Source organism: Anguilla anguilla, chromosome 5 (assembly GCF_013347855.1).
Source record: "Anguilla anguilla isolate fAngAng1 chromosome 5, fAngAng1.pri, whole genome shotgun sequence".
Lineage (NCBI taxonomy): Eukaryota > Metazoa > Chordata > Actinopteri > Anguilliformes > Anguillidae > Anguilla > Anguilla anguilla.
The window spans coordinates 41,114,871-41,133,544 of NC_049205.1; the positions used below are offsets into that span (position 1 = coordinate 41,114,871).

The 18,674-nt window shown below is 40.1% G+C and overlaps 1 protein-coding gene across 3 annotated transcripts; it reads right to left on the reverse strand.

Annotated features, from left to right (window-relative positions):
• Positions 1 to 4,200: 4,200 nt before the first annotated feature.
• LOC118226992 (DEP domain-containing protein 7-like) lies at positions 4,201 to 15,534 on the reverse strand. Of its 3 annotated transcripts, none has more exons than XM_035417037.1 (9): positions 15,397 to 15,534; positions 9,607 to 10,030; positions 8,606 to 8,736; positions 8,025 to 8,217; positions 7,624 to 7,841; positions 6,250 to 6,392; positions 5,839 to 5,964; positions 5,079 to 5,157; positions 4,201 to 4,527 (listed from the first exon to the last, which is right to left on the reverse strand). In XM_035417037.1, the coding sequence occupies exons 2-9, from the start codon at positions 10,020 to 10,022 to the stop codon at positions 4,313 to 4,315; spliced, it is 1,521 nt and encodes a 506-aa protein (XP_035272928.1). In that variant the 5' UTR covers positions 10,023 to 10,030; positions 15,397 to 15,534; the 3' UTR covers positions 4,201 to 4,312. The 3 variants fall into 3 exon arrangements, with proteins under 3 accessions (XP_035272928.1, XP_035272925.1, XP_035272926.1); XM_035417034.1 differs by lacking the exon at positions 15,397 to 15,534 and adding an exon at positions 12,447 to 12,668; XM_035417035.1 differs by lacking the exon at positions 15,397 to 15,534 and adding an exon at positions 11,293 to 11,789.
• Positions 15,535 to 18,674: the final 3,140 nt, after the last annotated feature.

Genomic DNA, 18,674 nt, shown 5'->3' on the forward strand with positions numbered 1-18,674 from the left:
GCTGCTGACTTTTATTTGTGTGAAGTCCTTTGTGTGTACTTTATTTCAAAACACATTGAGGTTGGCTAAGCATTATACATTATATTTTACTATGTATTAGGTTCCAGTCAAGGAACGTTCCATTATGTACTTTGTAGATCAACAATTTAAACTATAATTTGAACTAGTTAATACATTAAAATAACATTAAATTAAATTAAAATAATGGTCAACATTATCGTACACTACGTATGTGTAAAATGCATTGAAAAGTGACACATAGTGTCTAACTAAAACTATATTTCCCTTGAGATATATCAGTATCAGAGAGTGAACTACGCTCTACAAAGGAATGAATTCTCTGTGTTCTAATTTTTTATTCAAGGAGGACCTATAAAGGGCATGCTCAATGTCCTTTATATTACCGATTCATCCATTAGCATAAGGCATTGGATGACATTCTGAAATAGGGCTATTAAATTTGGAGCCCTAGAACATGAATTAGTTATGTATCGATATATTGAGCAAATCATCTTAACTTAGTTTCATCTCATCTTAGTCTCATCTTAACTTCCAGAAATCCACAGACCCGCTGAATTTCCTAACAAGCAAGTATTTTTAAACTGTAACTGTAAAGCGCTTAGAATGCTACCAATTAACATAGCACAAACCACAAAATTCACTTGACGCTACGAACCACTGTAAATTTTCCATGACAAATGAAAAACTTTGAAGCATATGAAGGCATTGGTCTGCCAGACATTTCACATTAGCAAGGAGTGTATTCTACTAGACAAACTGCTGGTTCTGGATTCCAAATTATTCTTCCTTCGGGCTAGAGACAAATCAGATTTTGTGACACAAATATTTTTTTCCCGAAAGCCAGCATCCATTCCAATTTGAAGGCCATTTATCAGTGTCAGTATTTTGAAACCATCTTACTGAAAACAAATGTAAATCATTATCATATACCTCATAACAACTCTGCTGTAAATATTGTTTTAATCAGTAACCAAAATGAGTTTTCAAAAAAGGAAAGGAAGGTTTTTTTGATTAATGAAAACAGATTTTTTTCAATAAGACACAACACTGGGCTAAGATACGAGTGCAGTTGTAGGAGTTACCACAAGGGGGCATTGCTGCTTTATGTACAGTACTGTGTAAAAGTGCCCCCTGCTAATTTTTAAATTCTAGTATAGATTAAAAAAAAGGTGCTTTGGTTTTGCAAATAACACTAAAAGTACAACTTTTTCTTTATATACCCCACAAAAATTAATCAGGCATTTGATATCACTGCAGGAAAAAGAACCATCTTTGTTTCAAAGCCATAGCTGAAACAAATCTGTGAAAAGAAGATGATAATTCCAGGTCTGTTAAACATTACTATGGGTTTTGAGGTAAGTGGAGAGAGACAGAGAAATAGAGACAGGGAAGCATAGGAACAGAGAGAGGGGGGGTACTTTTACATTAACCAGATCTGTACTACCCAGTGAGCATCCTATGCCGTTTTCTGCTTATAAAACACTGTTAAACACTGCTTAAAACAGGAATACAGTGCAAACAGTAATGGCAAACGTCATGTTTAGACAATCAACACTTGCCATTTCATGAAATTTATTTTAAGAAATTGCTTTTCAGATTGAATGTAGGTTTCAGGTGAACTTTCCGTGTGCATGAGCCCTGCGAGAATTAATTCTTCTTTAGCTGAACGGTATATTTAAATGCATTTTTGTGGCTTGTTGGTGTTCAGATTTACTAAATGTGGATTTATACGATAACTAGGCATTTTAGAGACATAGAAATTCACAGTCAGCAATATCCCTGGCATTATACCAAGTTATACTTAGAATATAGGTGTGTGGACCAGTTGACTGAGTTGTAATTATTCTTCAGGTTAAACATGGCTTATAATAAATAAATTCATATATTACACAGGCGGCAGCGTAGCACAGTGGGTAAGGAACTGGGCTTGTAACCGAAAGGTCGCAGGTTCGATTCCCGGGTAAGGACACTGCCGTTGTACCCTTGAGCAAGGTACTTAACTGGAATTGCTTCAGTATATACCCAGCTGTATAAATGGATACAATGTAAAATGCTATGTAAAAGTTGTGTAAGTCGCTCTGGATAAGAGCGTCTGCTAAATGCCTGTAATGTATACATTACCATAAAGAAAACCCCCCAATCCACTTGAAATCTTGGGCATCTGACAGGCACCGAAAGTGGTTGCATCCTGACTCAGCTGTTCAGTTACTATAGCAAGCCCTACACTGAAAAAGCATAACATCATTTACATGTGTACAGAATGCGTTGTGCAGTTGGCCCGGAAAGTATTTGTAAACTCCACAACTCTCCTCAGGAATTTGCGTATGTCAATTGCAGGATTAAAATGGAAATCATTCTGAAGGCAAGCTGATATCGCACACCAGACTATAAGGGATGTAAGGTTTGCCCATCACTGCAGGGGTAAATACAGCTACCTTGACAATGCTCAGGGCCCACTGCTGGAACATTCCGGGGCTCAGCGGCATCTTGCCCTGCAGCAGAACGGACTAGTATCTTGGCTACAGGAAAAAGAGCCTGGTGACTTAGGGCATGGTGGAGCAAATCGATTGGCTGAGGGGCAACAGCACAGACTCAAACAGCCTCCTTACAGCTTGCACGCACAGCTCAACCTGTCCATTTGCATGCATATTTTTTTAATTATGGGTTCTTTCTATGTACCTATTTATGCAGAAACAGGCTGAACAGCGATAATGACCTTAAGGCCGTAGGACAAGAGTGCAGCATTTTAGTGCTCAAAACCCAATGTATAAATGCTGCAAATGGTAGAAGAATATCTCATTGTCTGCACACATTCTTGGGCTTGCACAGTGGGTATTAACTTACACGCGCGCACGCACACACACAGACGCAAGGCATAACTATCCCTGACATGCTAGCCCTGAAATGCTAAATCTTTCTGTGTTTTGCATGGGGGAAATGTAGGGCCTTTGAATTTATTACTCTCTAAATTACACTAGATCATTCCACCGAGCAGCCAGGCAGATTTACACCTCAGAACCAGTCCACAGCACACCAGCATTCCTGCCCTTGATCCTGAAATGATCACAGGAGGGATTTTAGAAAGTAGAATCAAATTTGAAAGCAGGGCTTCTCTTAAAATCTGATCCATTGAGTTGCAAATTACAGGCAAGATTCAAATACCCTGTGGGACCCCAACCTCAATGTTCTCCTTTTTAAGTCCGATTTTTTCCCTACATTTGCTAGCTCATTTCCCAATGCTTCTGACGCTAGTTCTTCTTTGGACAGAGTTTTACTGTGTCTATAGACTTCATTTCCCATCATCACTGAGTAATTTTTGTAATGAAAACAGCCCAAGAGCGCATGATGTATGCATATATGACCAGATGAGAATTATTAAGCAGCTGGTTTAAGCATCGTACAAAACTCACACTGGCAAAATCGTTGAATACAGTTCAAGTGTTTCTTGTAGAAACATAAAAACAATGTGCCTTGCTGGACTGAGAAAACTAAACCGTTTTGTGGTTGGCAATGTAAACTACTGCATTAGTTTTCTATATTTTCTAAAGTTTTCTAATATTTATGTCCACATATAAAACAGTTTTGACTAATAAATCACTGGGGAGGTGTGACATTATACTACTGCTGCATGAGTCATTACTTTTGCAGCTGCAGTGTTAGAAATTGCCTGATACTGACAAGCGATGTGCATTGCATAGGCACTCCGTCATCCGAGATATGTTGAGAATTTTGAGATTTGTCGGACATTCGACTCGGTTGAAAGGCTAATGTGTTCATGCTGCGCTGTATAAGCAGTACGGCTCACGATACAGAGCACCTTCTCTCCCTGTCAATAAGGCCATTCTCAAATTGAGTTCCAGACATGAACTGAGATATTTAGAAAATTCTGCATTTAACCTTTGCATTCACCGCTATGTTTTGTACAGACGTGAAGCAGAATAGTCTTTGCGTCTATATCTATGCTTTCCATCTGGAATGGTGCAGGCTTATAGATTTGTAAAGAAACTATCACCCAAAGGATTCCTACAGGCTGCATACCTTTCCTTAAAAGTGTGAAATATATCAATCTCCATAGTCCAATAAGACTGATAAATGTATGTGCTCTATTTCAAATACTCAAAATGTATATATATATGAACAATTTTTGGTACAGACGACCATAGATCACTGTCCACAGGGTACAAATCAAGTAAAAACACATTTATTCAAGTCTTTTCACATTAACATCTTTGCATAAAACACTTTACAACATTTACAGCAGGTACAAATACAACATATACAACATGTACAATTATACATCAACAGTAGACATTCTATTTTCTAAATACTGTACAAGAATTTCTGGATGGCCTTTGTAAAACTGCCCTAGTAAGCGTTTTTTCTCTTTGGCGGACAGTGTTGGGTTTTCACGGATCGTCCTGAGTAGTGCCAACAGCTCGGCCTCCGTGGTTTTCTGAATGGTATCCCTGCATGCTTTGCCTGTGACTCGCTGACAGAAGGAAGGACCTTGAAAAGACCATAGATAAAAGACTTGTCATTCATGAGAAATTCTGCCTTTTTTATGTTTTGACTCCCCATTTTCTCCAAATTTTGAATTGTATTCACTAACTGCACTCATTGCTGCAACCTTGGCTATCGATTTGGGAGAGCACTGACCAACTTGGCTTTGAGACGTAGTGTCAAAATGCAGTCCATGCACATGTTGCACAGACATGAGTCAGAGGAAGACATTTCATGTGCAGCTTCAGAATCCAGACTGTGGGCACCTGACTGACCAGAAGGGGTTGCAGACGCAGTGATCCCAGCCAATTGATTCCCTCCCTTCCTGGACAATGCTACAGCTGGCACTGCCAGTTCCTCAGATTAGATAAAAGACTGTTGGGCCCATCCTCACACTGGAACAGCGCTTTAATAGGGTGAGCCACAGTAGCTCCTAATACACTGTGCTCTTTTCAACTCTTGCATTGTTGATGCTGACTAAAATTACAAAATATACATAGCTGATGGTTCTGTTTTACGCATGGAAAATGAACCAGTTGGTTTCCATAGGGCCGTACCTGTTGCGTCATCCGGGTTTTTCCCATTCGTGATGTTTTGTAGTTTATCACTGACCAATTTGTGCAAAGACCCTGGAATCTGGAGCAAAAGATAAGACAAGAACTTTAGAAAATGACTAGCATGAGACGTATCAAGTGTCACATGACCCTAAAACCAGGACTAATTCTTTGCCCCAAAGGCAGCAGGTAAATTTTATTGGACAGAAGGAGAGGAATCGACTTGTTTATACCCCAAACTGCTATGCAGCAGAAAGATGCCTGTCTTCAAATGCTGTCCCACAGAATTTAATGGAAGAATACTGTAAACAGACCAAAGAGACTGCTCTAGAAGAGCATCCTTTATGATGTTCCATTGATGTTCAAGCCCACTGTTTGACTTGGGCTCTGCAGCCTCCGCAGAGTAAACAGTGCAGTTCTATTATGTGGTAATAGGAGGCAAGAAATAAATATCCAACAAGGGCATTTAAAGGGTTAATTTTAAGGGGCTGCCTAAAATGGGATGTGCACATCAATCCTTTCTCACATGCATAGTGAAGAATAAATAATGTATGGGAAACCACCGTTCAAAAGATCCCAGAAATAAGCTATTTACTTTATTCCTTATCAAGTCAGCACATGACAAGATTTCAACTATGATTTAGACTTTGTCCGAATCTGAAACATTTGCACAGTAATAATAATAAATTATGTGTTGAGCGTTAATATCAGAGCGCAGGCCTAATTCTGTGTTTATATCAACAATTAAAATGAGTGAGAGTACCTTGAAGACGTCGTGATGATTGTCCATCATAAAGAGCACCAGGAGGTCCACTTTACCCTTTGCCAGGTGTTTTCTGTGGACGATCGCTCTGGAGAAAGCCCTTTTCACCGCCATCCTGTTCTCAATCTGAAATAGACACAGAATGCATTACGGCTCTATATTCTTCTATTAAATATATAGGTTATTGCACAGGGCGTAAATGTTTTTGTGTACAAAAATGACTTCTTTTTTACATTCCCATGTAATGTAAATTCAGAATCCTATTTATTTGCTCTGAAGTATAAAAAAGACCCATACAGAGCTATGGTCTGCGCTGTTGGAATAGCACGCTAGGCTGGGTGAATGTAAATCCAGACCTGACCAGGTGGCTCAGGCGGGCTAGCAGGTAACCCCTTGCACGCATGGCCTCACCTCTTTGTGCAGTCGGACCTCGCGGGTGTCTGCAGCCGCTGCCATGAAAGACAGCAGCCTGCGCAGCTCCTCCTGGCTGCGCGAGTGCAGCAGATTCAGGCACAGCTGCAAGGCCTCCAGAGCCTGCTCCATCTTCCCATTCACTGCAATTGAGAGCGGACACGGTTATCTTTCTGTTCACTGGAATCAGAAGTGGACAATTATCTCTGTTCACCGCAATCAAAAGTGGGCAGTCATCTCTGCACACTGCAATGAAAAGCGCACAGTTTATCTCAGTTCACTGCAATTAAAAGTAGAAAGTTATCTGCTCACTGCAATCAAAAGTGGACAGTTATCTCTGTTCACCGCAATCAAAAGTGGACACAGTTATCTCTGTACACTGCAATCGAAAGTAGAAATGGCTATCTCTCTGTATGCTGTCATTGAGAGTGAACATATGACACAGACAAGCCCTTCATTCATGGATGCTTGTTTGAAAGGCTACAAAGAGTTGTGGGTGGAGAGGGAGGAGCTCAGTCAGACTTCCTAATATCCCACCACTGACAGACATGAGACAAACACGCAACATTAACAAGGCTACATTATACCACCCACATCACCATCTCTCTGCCTGAATCGAATCTCTTCCTCGTTTAGGCAATGGTCACTAAGTTTTACTGTATCAACTGACACTATCTTGTCCTAACATTAAAAAGTGTGCTGAACAGAATTTTAACTCACAAGGCCATTCATGGATCTGGGCAACATCTAGTTTGGTTTCTTCTTAAGAAATTAATCTGGTGAACATGCTTTCAGATGCAAGTCACATTTGTGATTAACAGTGTTAAACACCGCACTATGCCCCACAGAAGAACAGATATAAAAACAACCCTATTACTTAGGGGGCTCAAGTTTGCTGATATTTCAAGGTCCCACTCAATCAAGGGTCTTGACAACTCCAATGCACATTCAGGAAGACAGGAACCAGTTTTCATTCCACTTCTGCCCCAGTTATTACCATATACTATACAGGCAATTACTCTAGATGGAACAGAATGTAATATTTTTCAGAATTTGTCTGTACTAAAAGACTCTGCCTAAGTTCCATAAACATTGCATAGAGCCAGATCTATAATAAACATTTACATAAGCATGTGCAGCAGTTTTAGTGGCTTGTCCTGCTATTATAAAACTTGCAACAAAAGGGGCCTGGAAAGACATTCTGTGATGTCCACTAATTTTAAATAATCAAATATGAAAGTCGAAATGTATTGCCGTTTAGAACAATGAAAACGACTGTTTAGATAATTTAGTACCCATACATAAAACTAATTTGGCTGATGCCCCTCCCCCCGAAAAACGAACAGGGTATCCAGTGCACAAAGTGTCCCTTACCCAGCAGGTCCGCGATGCCGGTGTGGACGTCGAACAGGCGGGCTGAGAGCAGGGCCGGGTGGTGGGGCTGGCTGTAGTGCTTCTCCAGGACCTCAAAGAGCAGGCGCTTACACTGAGGGGTCTCTGTGCATTTGGGCAGGCCCCGGCTGACCTCCACCACCAGCTGATCCGGCAGGAACTCCAGGCAGTCCACCGCGGCCGAGAGCCAGCCGTCCGCCCTGTAACGGTGACATGCGCGCACGTTCAGACCTGAGCTGTGCCGGGTGGCTCTGAAACCACAGGGTCAAAGGTGCATTTTTTGTACCATTGTATGGAGTGAGAGAGCTGCCATTGTGCAGAGGCCAATTAGCATGCCTCCTTGCAACAAAAAAGAATTGACTGAAAAACAAGTTGGCACATACTGCGAGTCACTGAAGGCCTTCAGGATTTCCCGGTCCAGGTAGTTGCTGGTGTAGAGCAAGTCGGGGTCACTGTCCATACTGCGCAGTGGAGGCTGAAGGCTTTCCCTGCTCTCCAAGAGGCTGTCCAGCAGGGGGAGCTCTACCAGCTGCAGTAGCCTCAGGACGGTCTGCTCCCACCATACTTCATTCACCACTGCAGGGCAGGAAGGAAAGATCAAGTAGCCATCAGCCAAAAGGTCAGCCCAAGGATTTCCATAAAGGTTTTCCGAGTACCACACTACCAGTGATCACTGATCATTATAATTGGCTAAATTAGTCTGACAGGTAAGCCCTTGCAAATCCGTTGAAATAACATATTCAAGAAACTGAGAAAGTAATATTTCAGAAGGTTATTTATAGTTGTGGTTATTCCATTTTAATCCACCTTGAACATTCCCTAATGGCCATTACAATCTAATTTGTGATTTTGTAAATGCTTCAAACTCAACTTTTCCACTTGCTTTGTTGCAATGAAGTGATGATAATAGAGACCAGTCAGGAGATTAAGGTTCATTTTTTTGCTCTGAAAAGCACAAACTTACATGGTTGTGATAATCCCGGGTTCATCTTCATCTGTTGGATGTTTGATGGATTCACATTGTTTCCCAGGAGGTCATCCAAAGACTGGCTAGTTTTGACAGGTGTGGATTTCAAATATACTGGCTCTTCTTGCCTGCCAATTCACAACCAAAACTATTTCAGTATTGAACACTGTGATTCTTAAACAGTCAGGTTTGCATTGAGTCACAGGGAAATTAATTCAAGTCAGAACCAATGATTACAGCAAACATATGACAATCATGAAACTATTATGCTGCTCAAAAAATATTTTTGCTTCTCCAAAACAATTAAGTAATATGAATAAAGGCCATACATACAGTACTAAGTATTAAAGTGAACACGTAATAAATTCTGCCAATAGAAAATGTCATATTTATTCTGTTTAAATAGAACATGCCTTTTTATTTCAGAAACATTGCATTTACTTATAAAGCACTAGAATTTGGTATAAAAGTCAAAAAGTTCATAACCCATTGTTTTATCATAATCACAACATGCTTACTTTGCATTAAAAAGCACCCTTGTCTGTGTTTAGCCAAATCTACACCCCTCATACAGGGATACATTCAATTCGGGAGCTAATTATATTACACAAGGATTAGATTAGTACCTATATCACTTCTATCCAACTGATGCTAAGCGTTTGAAACACAGGCATCTGATTTACAAAACAGTTCCTAAAATGGGATGTGTATCACTTTGTGAGGCTGCTTTATAGGCAGTTTTATAGCGCTTTGTTTTCTCCAAGTTCCTCTGCTGACCAATAGGACAAGCCCACTTGTCTAGCCCATTCCACTCAGCCTCAGATAGTTACACCATCACAGGGAAACTGAATGTCCTTTCTCACCCACATTTGACCTCAATGACATATTCCCTTGGTGGTGGGGTGATATATACTGAATTATATTTTGTTGGGGTTTTGTACCACAACAACCGATTCTTCAGGCTAGAACACCATTTGTAGATATTAGGAATACTTTACCGTCTTGCATGTGTTCTGTATATAATCCTAGGATCAACAGGGGAAATGCATCCATTTTCTTGATTGTTCTTGGCATGGCTCTGTCCATTCAGGAACCTGTACAGGCTGCAGCTACTGTCTTCAAATATGGCTTGTTTCTTTTCCTTGCCAAACACTTTGGTGCCCACGGGTTCAAACACCTTGTATTCCATGAGGGCCTGGCATACACGCACCACCTTTGCCCTGGGAATCTCATCATCTCCAAAAAACCTGTTCTGATTAATGTGTTCCAGGATGACTTCCACTGCCTCCGAGCCCAGGAAGCAGTCATCGTAGGACTTGAGGTTGTGGCGCCTCCGTTTTACCTCCACCTGCGACTGAAGGTGGTTGATGATGCTACTCCATATGTAGGTGGCCCGGAAGGGCTTGCTGGCCATCCCGTGACCTGAGAGCAAATCAGGAAATAAATGAGATGAGTTTTACTCCGCTAGTGTCTTGCAGGTGCCCCTCAGAGCCAATGATGAGCCTCTGCCGAGCATTTTGGGTCAATAGCATTGGTTTAGAAACAGTTATGGGGAGGTTGGTGAGAAAAAGAACTATTCTGCCATGTGACCTGTTTTGCTAAGGAAACCAGAAGCACAGAGAGGATGGGATGGGCAACATATTCCAAAGAAAAAACCATCCTTGGCAAAAACCAACAGCAAACAAGTCACCCGATTATACCACTACATCACCTAAATTACATCAAGTTTGATACGGTGATGACATTGGGCCTCATTCACAAAACATGTACAATCACATTTGGTCGTAAACTGTGGGTAAGAACGTTTCCAAGAACATTTTGGCATTCATCTTTTTTTCTTATCTACATTTGTTCATGGTCATTCCCTTATGCTAATCACATAAACAGGATTGCAAGTAGAATTTACAAATAGGCAGCATTCATCATCTCATACACCTGGGATATGCACAGAAACAAAGGTCTCCACGTGTCATTTTTTTTTTTGTAGGAACACTTAAGAACAAAAGTAAGGATGATTTAAGAAACGTTTTGTGAATGAGGCCCACTGTGAGCATAATGCTCATTGTGTCTCTCCACTGTGGACTCGATCCCATTCTGTAGAATCGCTGCATATGCATAGAGAATCATACAGACCCACTACATAATTAGACAATCTTGTCACCTGTGGATGCCCTTATTTCAAGTTAACAGTCTGTTGATTTGAAAAAAGGGCCCTTCTTATGCCAACAGGTACAGATACAAAAAGACTTGAAATCAAGCAGTTCAGCATTTATTTTGCAGACGCTGCCTTTTCACAGTTTGTGTCACTCTTATGTCATATGAATGAATACTCTTCACATACCAGATCAGTCATGAAGGAGCCATTGCATTTGAACTGTGTTTTAATCAGACCTTGCTCATGTTCATTGCTTATGTATGAACCAGGATACAGGTTAACGGAAGAGAAATTATCTCCATTTATCTTGATAAGTAATGTTTTAATAGGCTGACCTATGTCCTGAATAATTTCATTCTTCTCATCCAGCTGAGAGAATGTTCTGTACTACAAGAACCCATTTGCATGTACTAAAGATTGCATAACAATCTTCACAGCAGATGTTGAGAGCAGTTGCTCTGCTGAATGTTAACGCAATGTGTTACAACCATACATTTAAAAAAAACTTTGATATAAAAAGAAAACTTACAAAGCTTATTCTGATCCTCGCAGAAATCATTGGCAGCCAGGTATGGAAATAAGTCTCTGGTTTTCAAACATTCAAAGGCAAGCTATCCTTGTTATTTTTCACGGAGTTGAGTAGGATATGACCGAACTGCTCCTCTATACCAGCATTTACCCATTTATTCCTGTTTGGCTGTGATTGGCTTGGGGAAGTAGTTTGCAAAAGTTGTCCTACTGGAATTCATACTGCAACTTCATGACCTATTTCCTTGGGGGGTTGGTTCCCTGAGCCCAGAGCAACAGTGAGAGAGGCTTGTTTGCACAACAGACATGTAAATAATCGCGACGGGAGTAGGGAGGACGCCTTCATCATTTCCTCAAGAAACTTGAAAAATACAGATAATGATACTGCAGGTGTTTAGCGCATTGATACACCAGATTAAATAATTACTTTCATGCCAATATTTGAAGAACAAATCTCGACGACATTTCGTCGTTAAGTAACACACATAATTAATAAATATCAGGTGCGTGGATAGCATGTTTTCTCGCAATTTCTTTGTTTTCCGCAAAAACTGGCTTGACTGATTAAGCATTTTACACAAGGTGGCTATAAAAATGTTTCGCATGTAAGCCCATGCATTTCGCTGCAACTGCGCTTACACTGTAAAAAAAAAAAAGTTAAACGAAGGATATAGCTTAATTTATGTCGCTTGGAACTAGTGCTTGTGGGCAGGAAACCCAAAATGAGCATACAACTGTTAATTTAGAAGGTTAAAAGAGGACTATGACAATTCTGTGTAGTTCTCCATATTTTTGTGAGAACGTAAGCCAATCAACTACAGTCAGACAACATGTATCATTAGTGCCTTGCATTAAGATCATCTTCAAAATGTAACAAGATGAGACAATCGCTTTTCAATTCACATACAACACAGGATAGCAGACAATGACGCAACGTGACAGTATTGTAGGCTATTCAGAAATGTTTTTTAGATCCAGCAACTGAATTTGAGACATATGTATCTAAATGGCTGCCATAGAGAAATCTATCTGTGCCTGTTGATTATAATGTTCTGACGTAACATGGCTCTAAAATACAAATGAAAGTGTCTGGTGCAGTATATTATCTACTAGATAAGTACCCAGCTCACTGCAAACAAGAAGTATTTTACTTACTTGGTGGTCGGTGCATTAAGCATAAATTAGTTCCAGAGAGATTCAAAGCCACCGCCGCATCCTCCCTCACTGTGCCCATATGACTGCACGCCTGGTTAGTCGCAACTTCTCAGTTTGTATGGGCGTGACGTAACACCAGTCAACGCTCTCACAACAGCTACTGATACCGCATGCAAGTGACAGCAAATAACCCCTAAAAGTGTTATCCTTTGATCGAGCAATCGCCGAAACCGCGCAGCCTTTGAAAACACTAATCGAATCAGCATTGTGAAAAAAAAATCACATTGTGTAAGATGGGGGAAGATGCCGCCGGGCTAAGAAGTCCTTCCCCTTACTTTTCTTACTACTTCGCGCCAAGTTTTATTCCAGCACATTAATTGAATTCTGCTTTTTTGAGCGTTTAACGTACTTTAGATGTAATCTGACTCGTACTTCTTGCAGTAAAAAGATTACCTGAACCAACGAGTCATCAAGTAAATTACAGCCAAATGTATTTTCGTTGGTTCCGGTAATCTTTTCACTTCAAGAAGTATTTTAGATTATGCTGATTTACATCAAATGCCTCTCTTTACAATGGACTGAGATTTCCCATTGGATTGATACCAAGAACAGCTTGCACTGATGTAATCAGTTATCCATTATCATTATTACTGGGGTAACTGAAGAGCTGTGGGTGAAAACCATGTCAGTTTCATTCAACTCTGTACTCATGAGATGATTCTGTAATTGCTCTGTCCATATGATGAATGTGGACAGAGCCAGATCAGTGACCAGATCAAACGTTTGCACAGTTAAACATCTTAATGTTTTGTGAAAAGTACTGTCAGGTCAACCAGTCTGAGTTATGACCCTTAGTACTTCTGTGACCTACTTTTAAAATTCTCTCATGTCAATATTTCACACCAGCTCCCCCTCCATAACTACTGTACATCTCACATAAAATAGCTCACGGTCTGTAGTGACTTTGCAATACATTTTTTCTTGAAGAAACTACGTCTGCAGTGTCAAATGCTGAAGGCCAAATGGTGCACTGTAGAACCACAAAAGGACAGAAAACCCACTTATTGGGCCTCATTCACCAAACTTTTCTTAAATTATTCTTACTTTTGTTCTTAAAAATGTTCTTACGAAAAAAAAGGGATTCATGGCAGATGTGCAGACCTTTGTTTTTGTACATATCCCAGGTGTAGGAAATGATGAATGCTAACTGCCCGTAAATTTTATGCACAATCCTGTTCATGAGATTTGCATAAGGAAACAGCCATGAACAAATACAGATAAGAAAAAAATGATGACTGCCAAAATGTTTGTGGAAACGTTCCCACATACAGTTTGCAATCAAATGTGATCGTATGCATGCTTTGTGAATGAGGCCCATTGTTATACAACAGCAACAACAACAACAGCAATAATAATAAGAAGAAGAAGAAGAAGAGGAAGAGCAAGAAGAAGAAGAAGAATAATCCAGATAGCCAGCAACTTCGAGACGTGTCAGCAGCACTGACCTCAGGCCAGAATTGGTGCAGAATTGGGCTATCTGGGAATAATAATAATAATAATAATAATGATTATTTTATTTCTATAAGCACCTTTAAAGCAATACAGCATGAAGTTCTCTACAGACAAAGGGAGATATAAAATTATAACATGAATAATTAATAAATTAGCACCTCAGAGCAAATATAACCAGAATAATGTGGTCTGTGTTTTTTTTTTTTTTTTTACAATTTATTATAGAACTTTCCATGCAATTATTTTGTTTTTGTGCAGGCCACGCTTTTACTGTATTCTTATATTTATTTGCCTTTTGAGTACCTCTTTTTCCACCTACTCTGACTTCCACATATAAATGAAAAGGTAAATTGTGTAAGTGTAAGCTCTCAGCCCTTTAACAAATCTGAACCATGTCATTATAATTGTTTCTGACATGCAATAATCAGTCAAAATTGATTTGATTCAATCCAAAGTCATTGAGCTATCAGGTTAATTATAACAGTGGCACCACTATAGAAGCAGTGGCATATGGGCCCACAGGCATCCTGTTTGATTGAAATAAATAAATAAATAAATAAATAAATAAATAAATAAATAAATAATGTTTGCATTAACATTGACCTAAGATAAAATGCCAGTCAAAAGTAAAAACAGAAGTGCTTGAGCAGGAAGTGACCCGCTACATCATTTCCTGTCATCTCATTTTCTCCAGGTGCTGCGTCAAAGGAATGCAGCACTGGGGAGGAGTGTATAGGTCTGCCGTCGGGCTCAAATCTTCTGTTGTTCTCTGAAAGCACATGTACTGCGAATCTGCCTTCATCAAATACAGCCGATGCAGAGTCTGATCGCGACCTCAAACAGAGGAGTGTTCCGTGCTGTTTTAGAACAGCAAGGAAGAAATGAAGAAAATGTAACCATGAAGAAAATGCAACTATGCCAGAAGATTATTGATTAAGATTATTATACATTTCTTAAGCCAAAATCGCTTTCCTACTAATGCTTACAAACCAGTTTGTAACTCTTTATTTAATTTTGTAGTGGTGATGTAAAGAATTTCTCCTTGTCAAGGGTATAACTGCTGGATCCCACCTCCAACTCAAGCCCATGGCTTAGAGTGCCATCACAACACGCTTCATCTTAACTACAGTACACCAGCCCCAAACGAATACTATGAGTAATATTTAAACAAAGACTATGTTTCCTTGAAGGCATGAATCATTCAATCGTATGCCTAAATCACATGTTTCAAGAAAACGATGCAAAGCACAGAGCGAAGTTGTTTCCAGAGAAAATTGAACAAGCAGAATATCCAGATCCGGTGGGTGGAAAATATGGTAAATTACTTCCTACCCCTGGGGTAAGGAAGAAACACCTGAGGAACACCTCAGAGGGTTTGTGATATTGATATATAAAAATATATTCCACATACATACATATTTAAGTTTTTATAACTCACCTTTATAACTCACCAACTTCTATTATTAGATATTACACACCGACGTAAATAAAACGACGTATTTGTAGCCAAAAGCAGGTACGCCTAAGTCTCCAGTAAAGTTGTGTCTTCCTTTAGATGTGCCCGTGTGATTCCAAACAGGTTATACAACTCCTCCCCTCCAACCTACCTTGGACAATGCTATTTTAAGAATCTCCATTTACTAGTGGCAATATACTGTAAACAACTAGTTTCACTTCTGGGGTTAGTGAAAATAGCTCACTGAAGCCAAGAAAACATGAATTTTACAAACAGATTCCAAACGCTATTCCACACTCCATTTATTAATTATTAAGAAGCAGAGTACACTAAGGATAGTTCTTATGTGTACGAATCCTATGGCATGGATCTAAGCTTGGTCTCCAGTGGGAGAGGTGGCTACGCTAACCACTGCACTAATGATGAATTCACTGTTAGTGGAGCAGTTAGGCAGCTTCAGAAACATATCACTACACATGCATAGGCTGTGCTTTAGGCCACTTAATGAGTGCCATTTCTTTTCAGCTGTCGGTCAAGCAGAATTTGGAGAATGGTTTTAATGCTCAAAATATTACATTACATAACATTCACATAGCAAATTATCTGATCCAGGCTTAGACTGTAAATGAAACACAACTGTATTCTGTTACGGCCAGAACAAGCTTTGAAGCAGCAAGTTGTTTCTAAACATCCGGCATTTCTTTTGCTTACATATCTACAAAGATCGCACAAAACCACCATGCTTACTACCGGACACAGGTGATCCGCTGTCTCTTCCTGAAGAGTGAGATGGATCTGGTGATATGTATTTGAAAATTAACATGAAAAAGTCAGTCCAGCGATTGAGGGGAAATAAGTCAGCCAGGGGAGGTCAGTGTGCAGTGTTCAAAAACATAAAAAAAAACATTAAATAAAAAAATTTAAATACCATACCCTGAACTGGTACAAAAGGTGCAAGTGTTAGGAGGTGGGGATAGGAGGGGAACCAAGAAGTGAAGATGGCCAAGATTATTCTGTCCTGACCAATGTGGGAAGCTCGTTCCATCATTGTGAGGCCAGTACATGCAAGCATCATGACTAAGACAAGCAGCCATGCAGGAAGGGGAGAGCCCATCACCTTAGTGTAGGGTTGCAAGATTGATTGGAGGTATGGTGGAGCTCTACCATGAGGTGAGGAGACATGAGCATGCTTGGGTAGATTGTAGACAAGTTGCGTGGCTGCATTCTACATTACCTGCAGGGGCTTAGTGGTGCAAGCAGGGAGACTTGTAATTGAGGAAGATTCTATAGATGTTGTATAGAAGAAATCTGCATCACTTAATCACTTAATGCCACTACGTGGAAAGAGGAGCTGAGCTGGTTATCTAGGGTCGCTTTTATACTTCTGGCAGTAGAAGATCTGAGTGATGTTAACAGTAATTCATCTATGAAGGTTTTTTGTTAATGCATTGGTCAAAAATGAAACGGAATTTTGAAAAGGAAATTTGTTGCAAAATAAAACCATATTTTGAACAATAGAAATGTAATAATGCAATAATCAAATGCAATATCTCAGTAATAATGACCATTATGTGCATTTACATTGGCAGAGGATTGGGATGTCATCTCATTGAAATACACAAAACCGCAATTTGCAATGATAGAATTCTCCTGTAAAACCAAATTGAAATGTATAAAAAAGTTTAGCTTCATTTAATGGAGAAAAGAAATCATCAATATTTCAAAAGCTACCCATTGTAGTCATTTGTAGAGAAAATTACATGTACAGTGGACTCTGAATGCAATTCAAGCAACAAAGAGCTTCCAATTTCTAGCCCACTTACAAAACTATGTGCAAAATTAATATTCATAAATTTTAGCTGTATCCTTGACCTTTTTTTAACAAAAAAGTTTAACAAACATCCATTTCTCCTCGTAACAAACGTACTCGGAGCCCGAGCTCCCAGCTGAAGTAGACATTGTCATTCCCGACAGCAGCCTCATTTGTTCAGAAATGTTAGATAACAAGAGTGCTTTTGTGCAGACGGAGAAGTCCGCTTCATTGTGTTTATTCAAATTTGGTTGGCCAGCCCACCGTCTCTTGAGCGCTGAAGAGAACACAGTTTGCATGAAATGAGCCACCACTGAAAATGTCGAAAATGCGGTTTCCAAGATTCGAGGAACATATAGCCTTTGGGAGAGCCAACGACAAGATGGGCCCTTTCAACGTGGTACAACAGTAGCTGCAGTTATAAAGACTAATTCTGACATTAAGTTAGAATTGGAAGCATTGGAAAAACCAAAAAGAAATGTTAGCGCAGATAAAGAGGCTAGTGTTGGTCAGCGAGATCAGATCGGTCATGTCAGATTCCCCTATGGACAGGTGCAACTGTTTACATTAGAATTCTGCTTTCATGTAAAGTCAGCCTTCATCCAATGAAACTGTATCATGCACAACCTATTTTCCCTGCCCATATGGAGTGAGGAATCAGGCAAAAACCTGGGGGGAAAAAAGGACTCGGGTCATGCTATGCAAACAGAATTCAAGTTGTAATTTTCCAAACCCAGGACTTGTGTAACCTTTGTATCCAGTGGAAGCCCATTCCTTGCATTAGCATAACAAACCCCACCTTGTATTGCCTGCATCGTTTCAGCAAACCTCAGTCAGTAGGCATAACAGCGCAGTATACATCCGCTTCTGTCCACATGACTCTTGTGTGTCCAGCGTGTCCAATGCAGGCACAAGCCTCAAGGAATCTCCAAACGCGTGTTGACAAGATTAGTAGCGGAGGCCGACTCATGAATTCATCACGGTAAAATTCCACCATCCATTCTCACACCAAACAATGCAACCTGTTCTTTATCTACACACTTCAGCTGATAAGGAGCAGCTGATAACATGGGGGTTTTGTGGAACACAGTGTGTACCGTGACTTTGACACTGCAGAGCTGGCTGACTCATGCACACATACTCTGCAGTCACGCCGGGCTTCATTATTCATCATGTCGCCATCTTGCTTCGGGAGCAGCCGAAGGGCACAGCGCTACAGCAATACCTCTGACACCACTTCTCATCACACTGTCAGCCGTTAACACATTGAGAAGCCAGGAAATGGTGGTTGTGAACTGACCGAAGATCACGAATCACATTAGCAGTGGTTAAAGAGAAAATGTGTCATCAGACAGCCAATAAAACCAGGATAATGACATTTACAACATGCTTGTATGTATACATGCACAATAATACAACTTGGGACGAGACAAAATGAGCAATACCTAAA

Coding starts and splice junctions, on each gene's coding strand:
- LOC118226992 (XM_035417034.1), bottom strand. CDS start 12,525: ATGGGCACAGTGAGGGAGGATGCGGCGGTGGCTTTGAATCTCTCTGGA. Junction 7,842..8,024: donor AAGGCCTTCAGTGACTCGCA/GTATGTGCCAAC, acceptor TCACCGTTACAG/GGCGGACGGCTGGCTCTCGG. Junction 4,528..5,078: donor AAACCCGGATGACGCAACAG/GTACGGCCCTAT, acceptor GGTCTTTTCAAG/GTCCTTCCTTCTGTCAGCGA.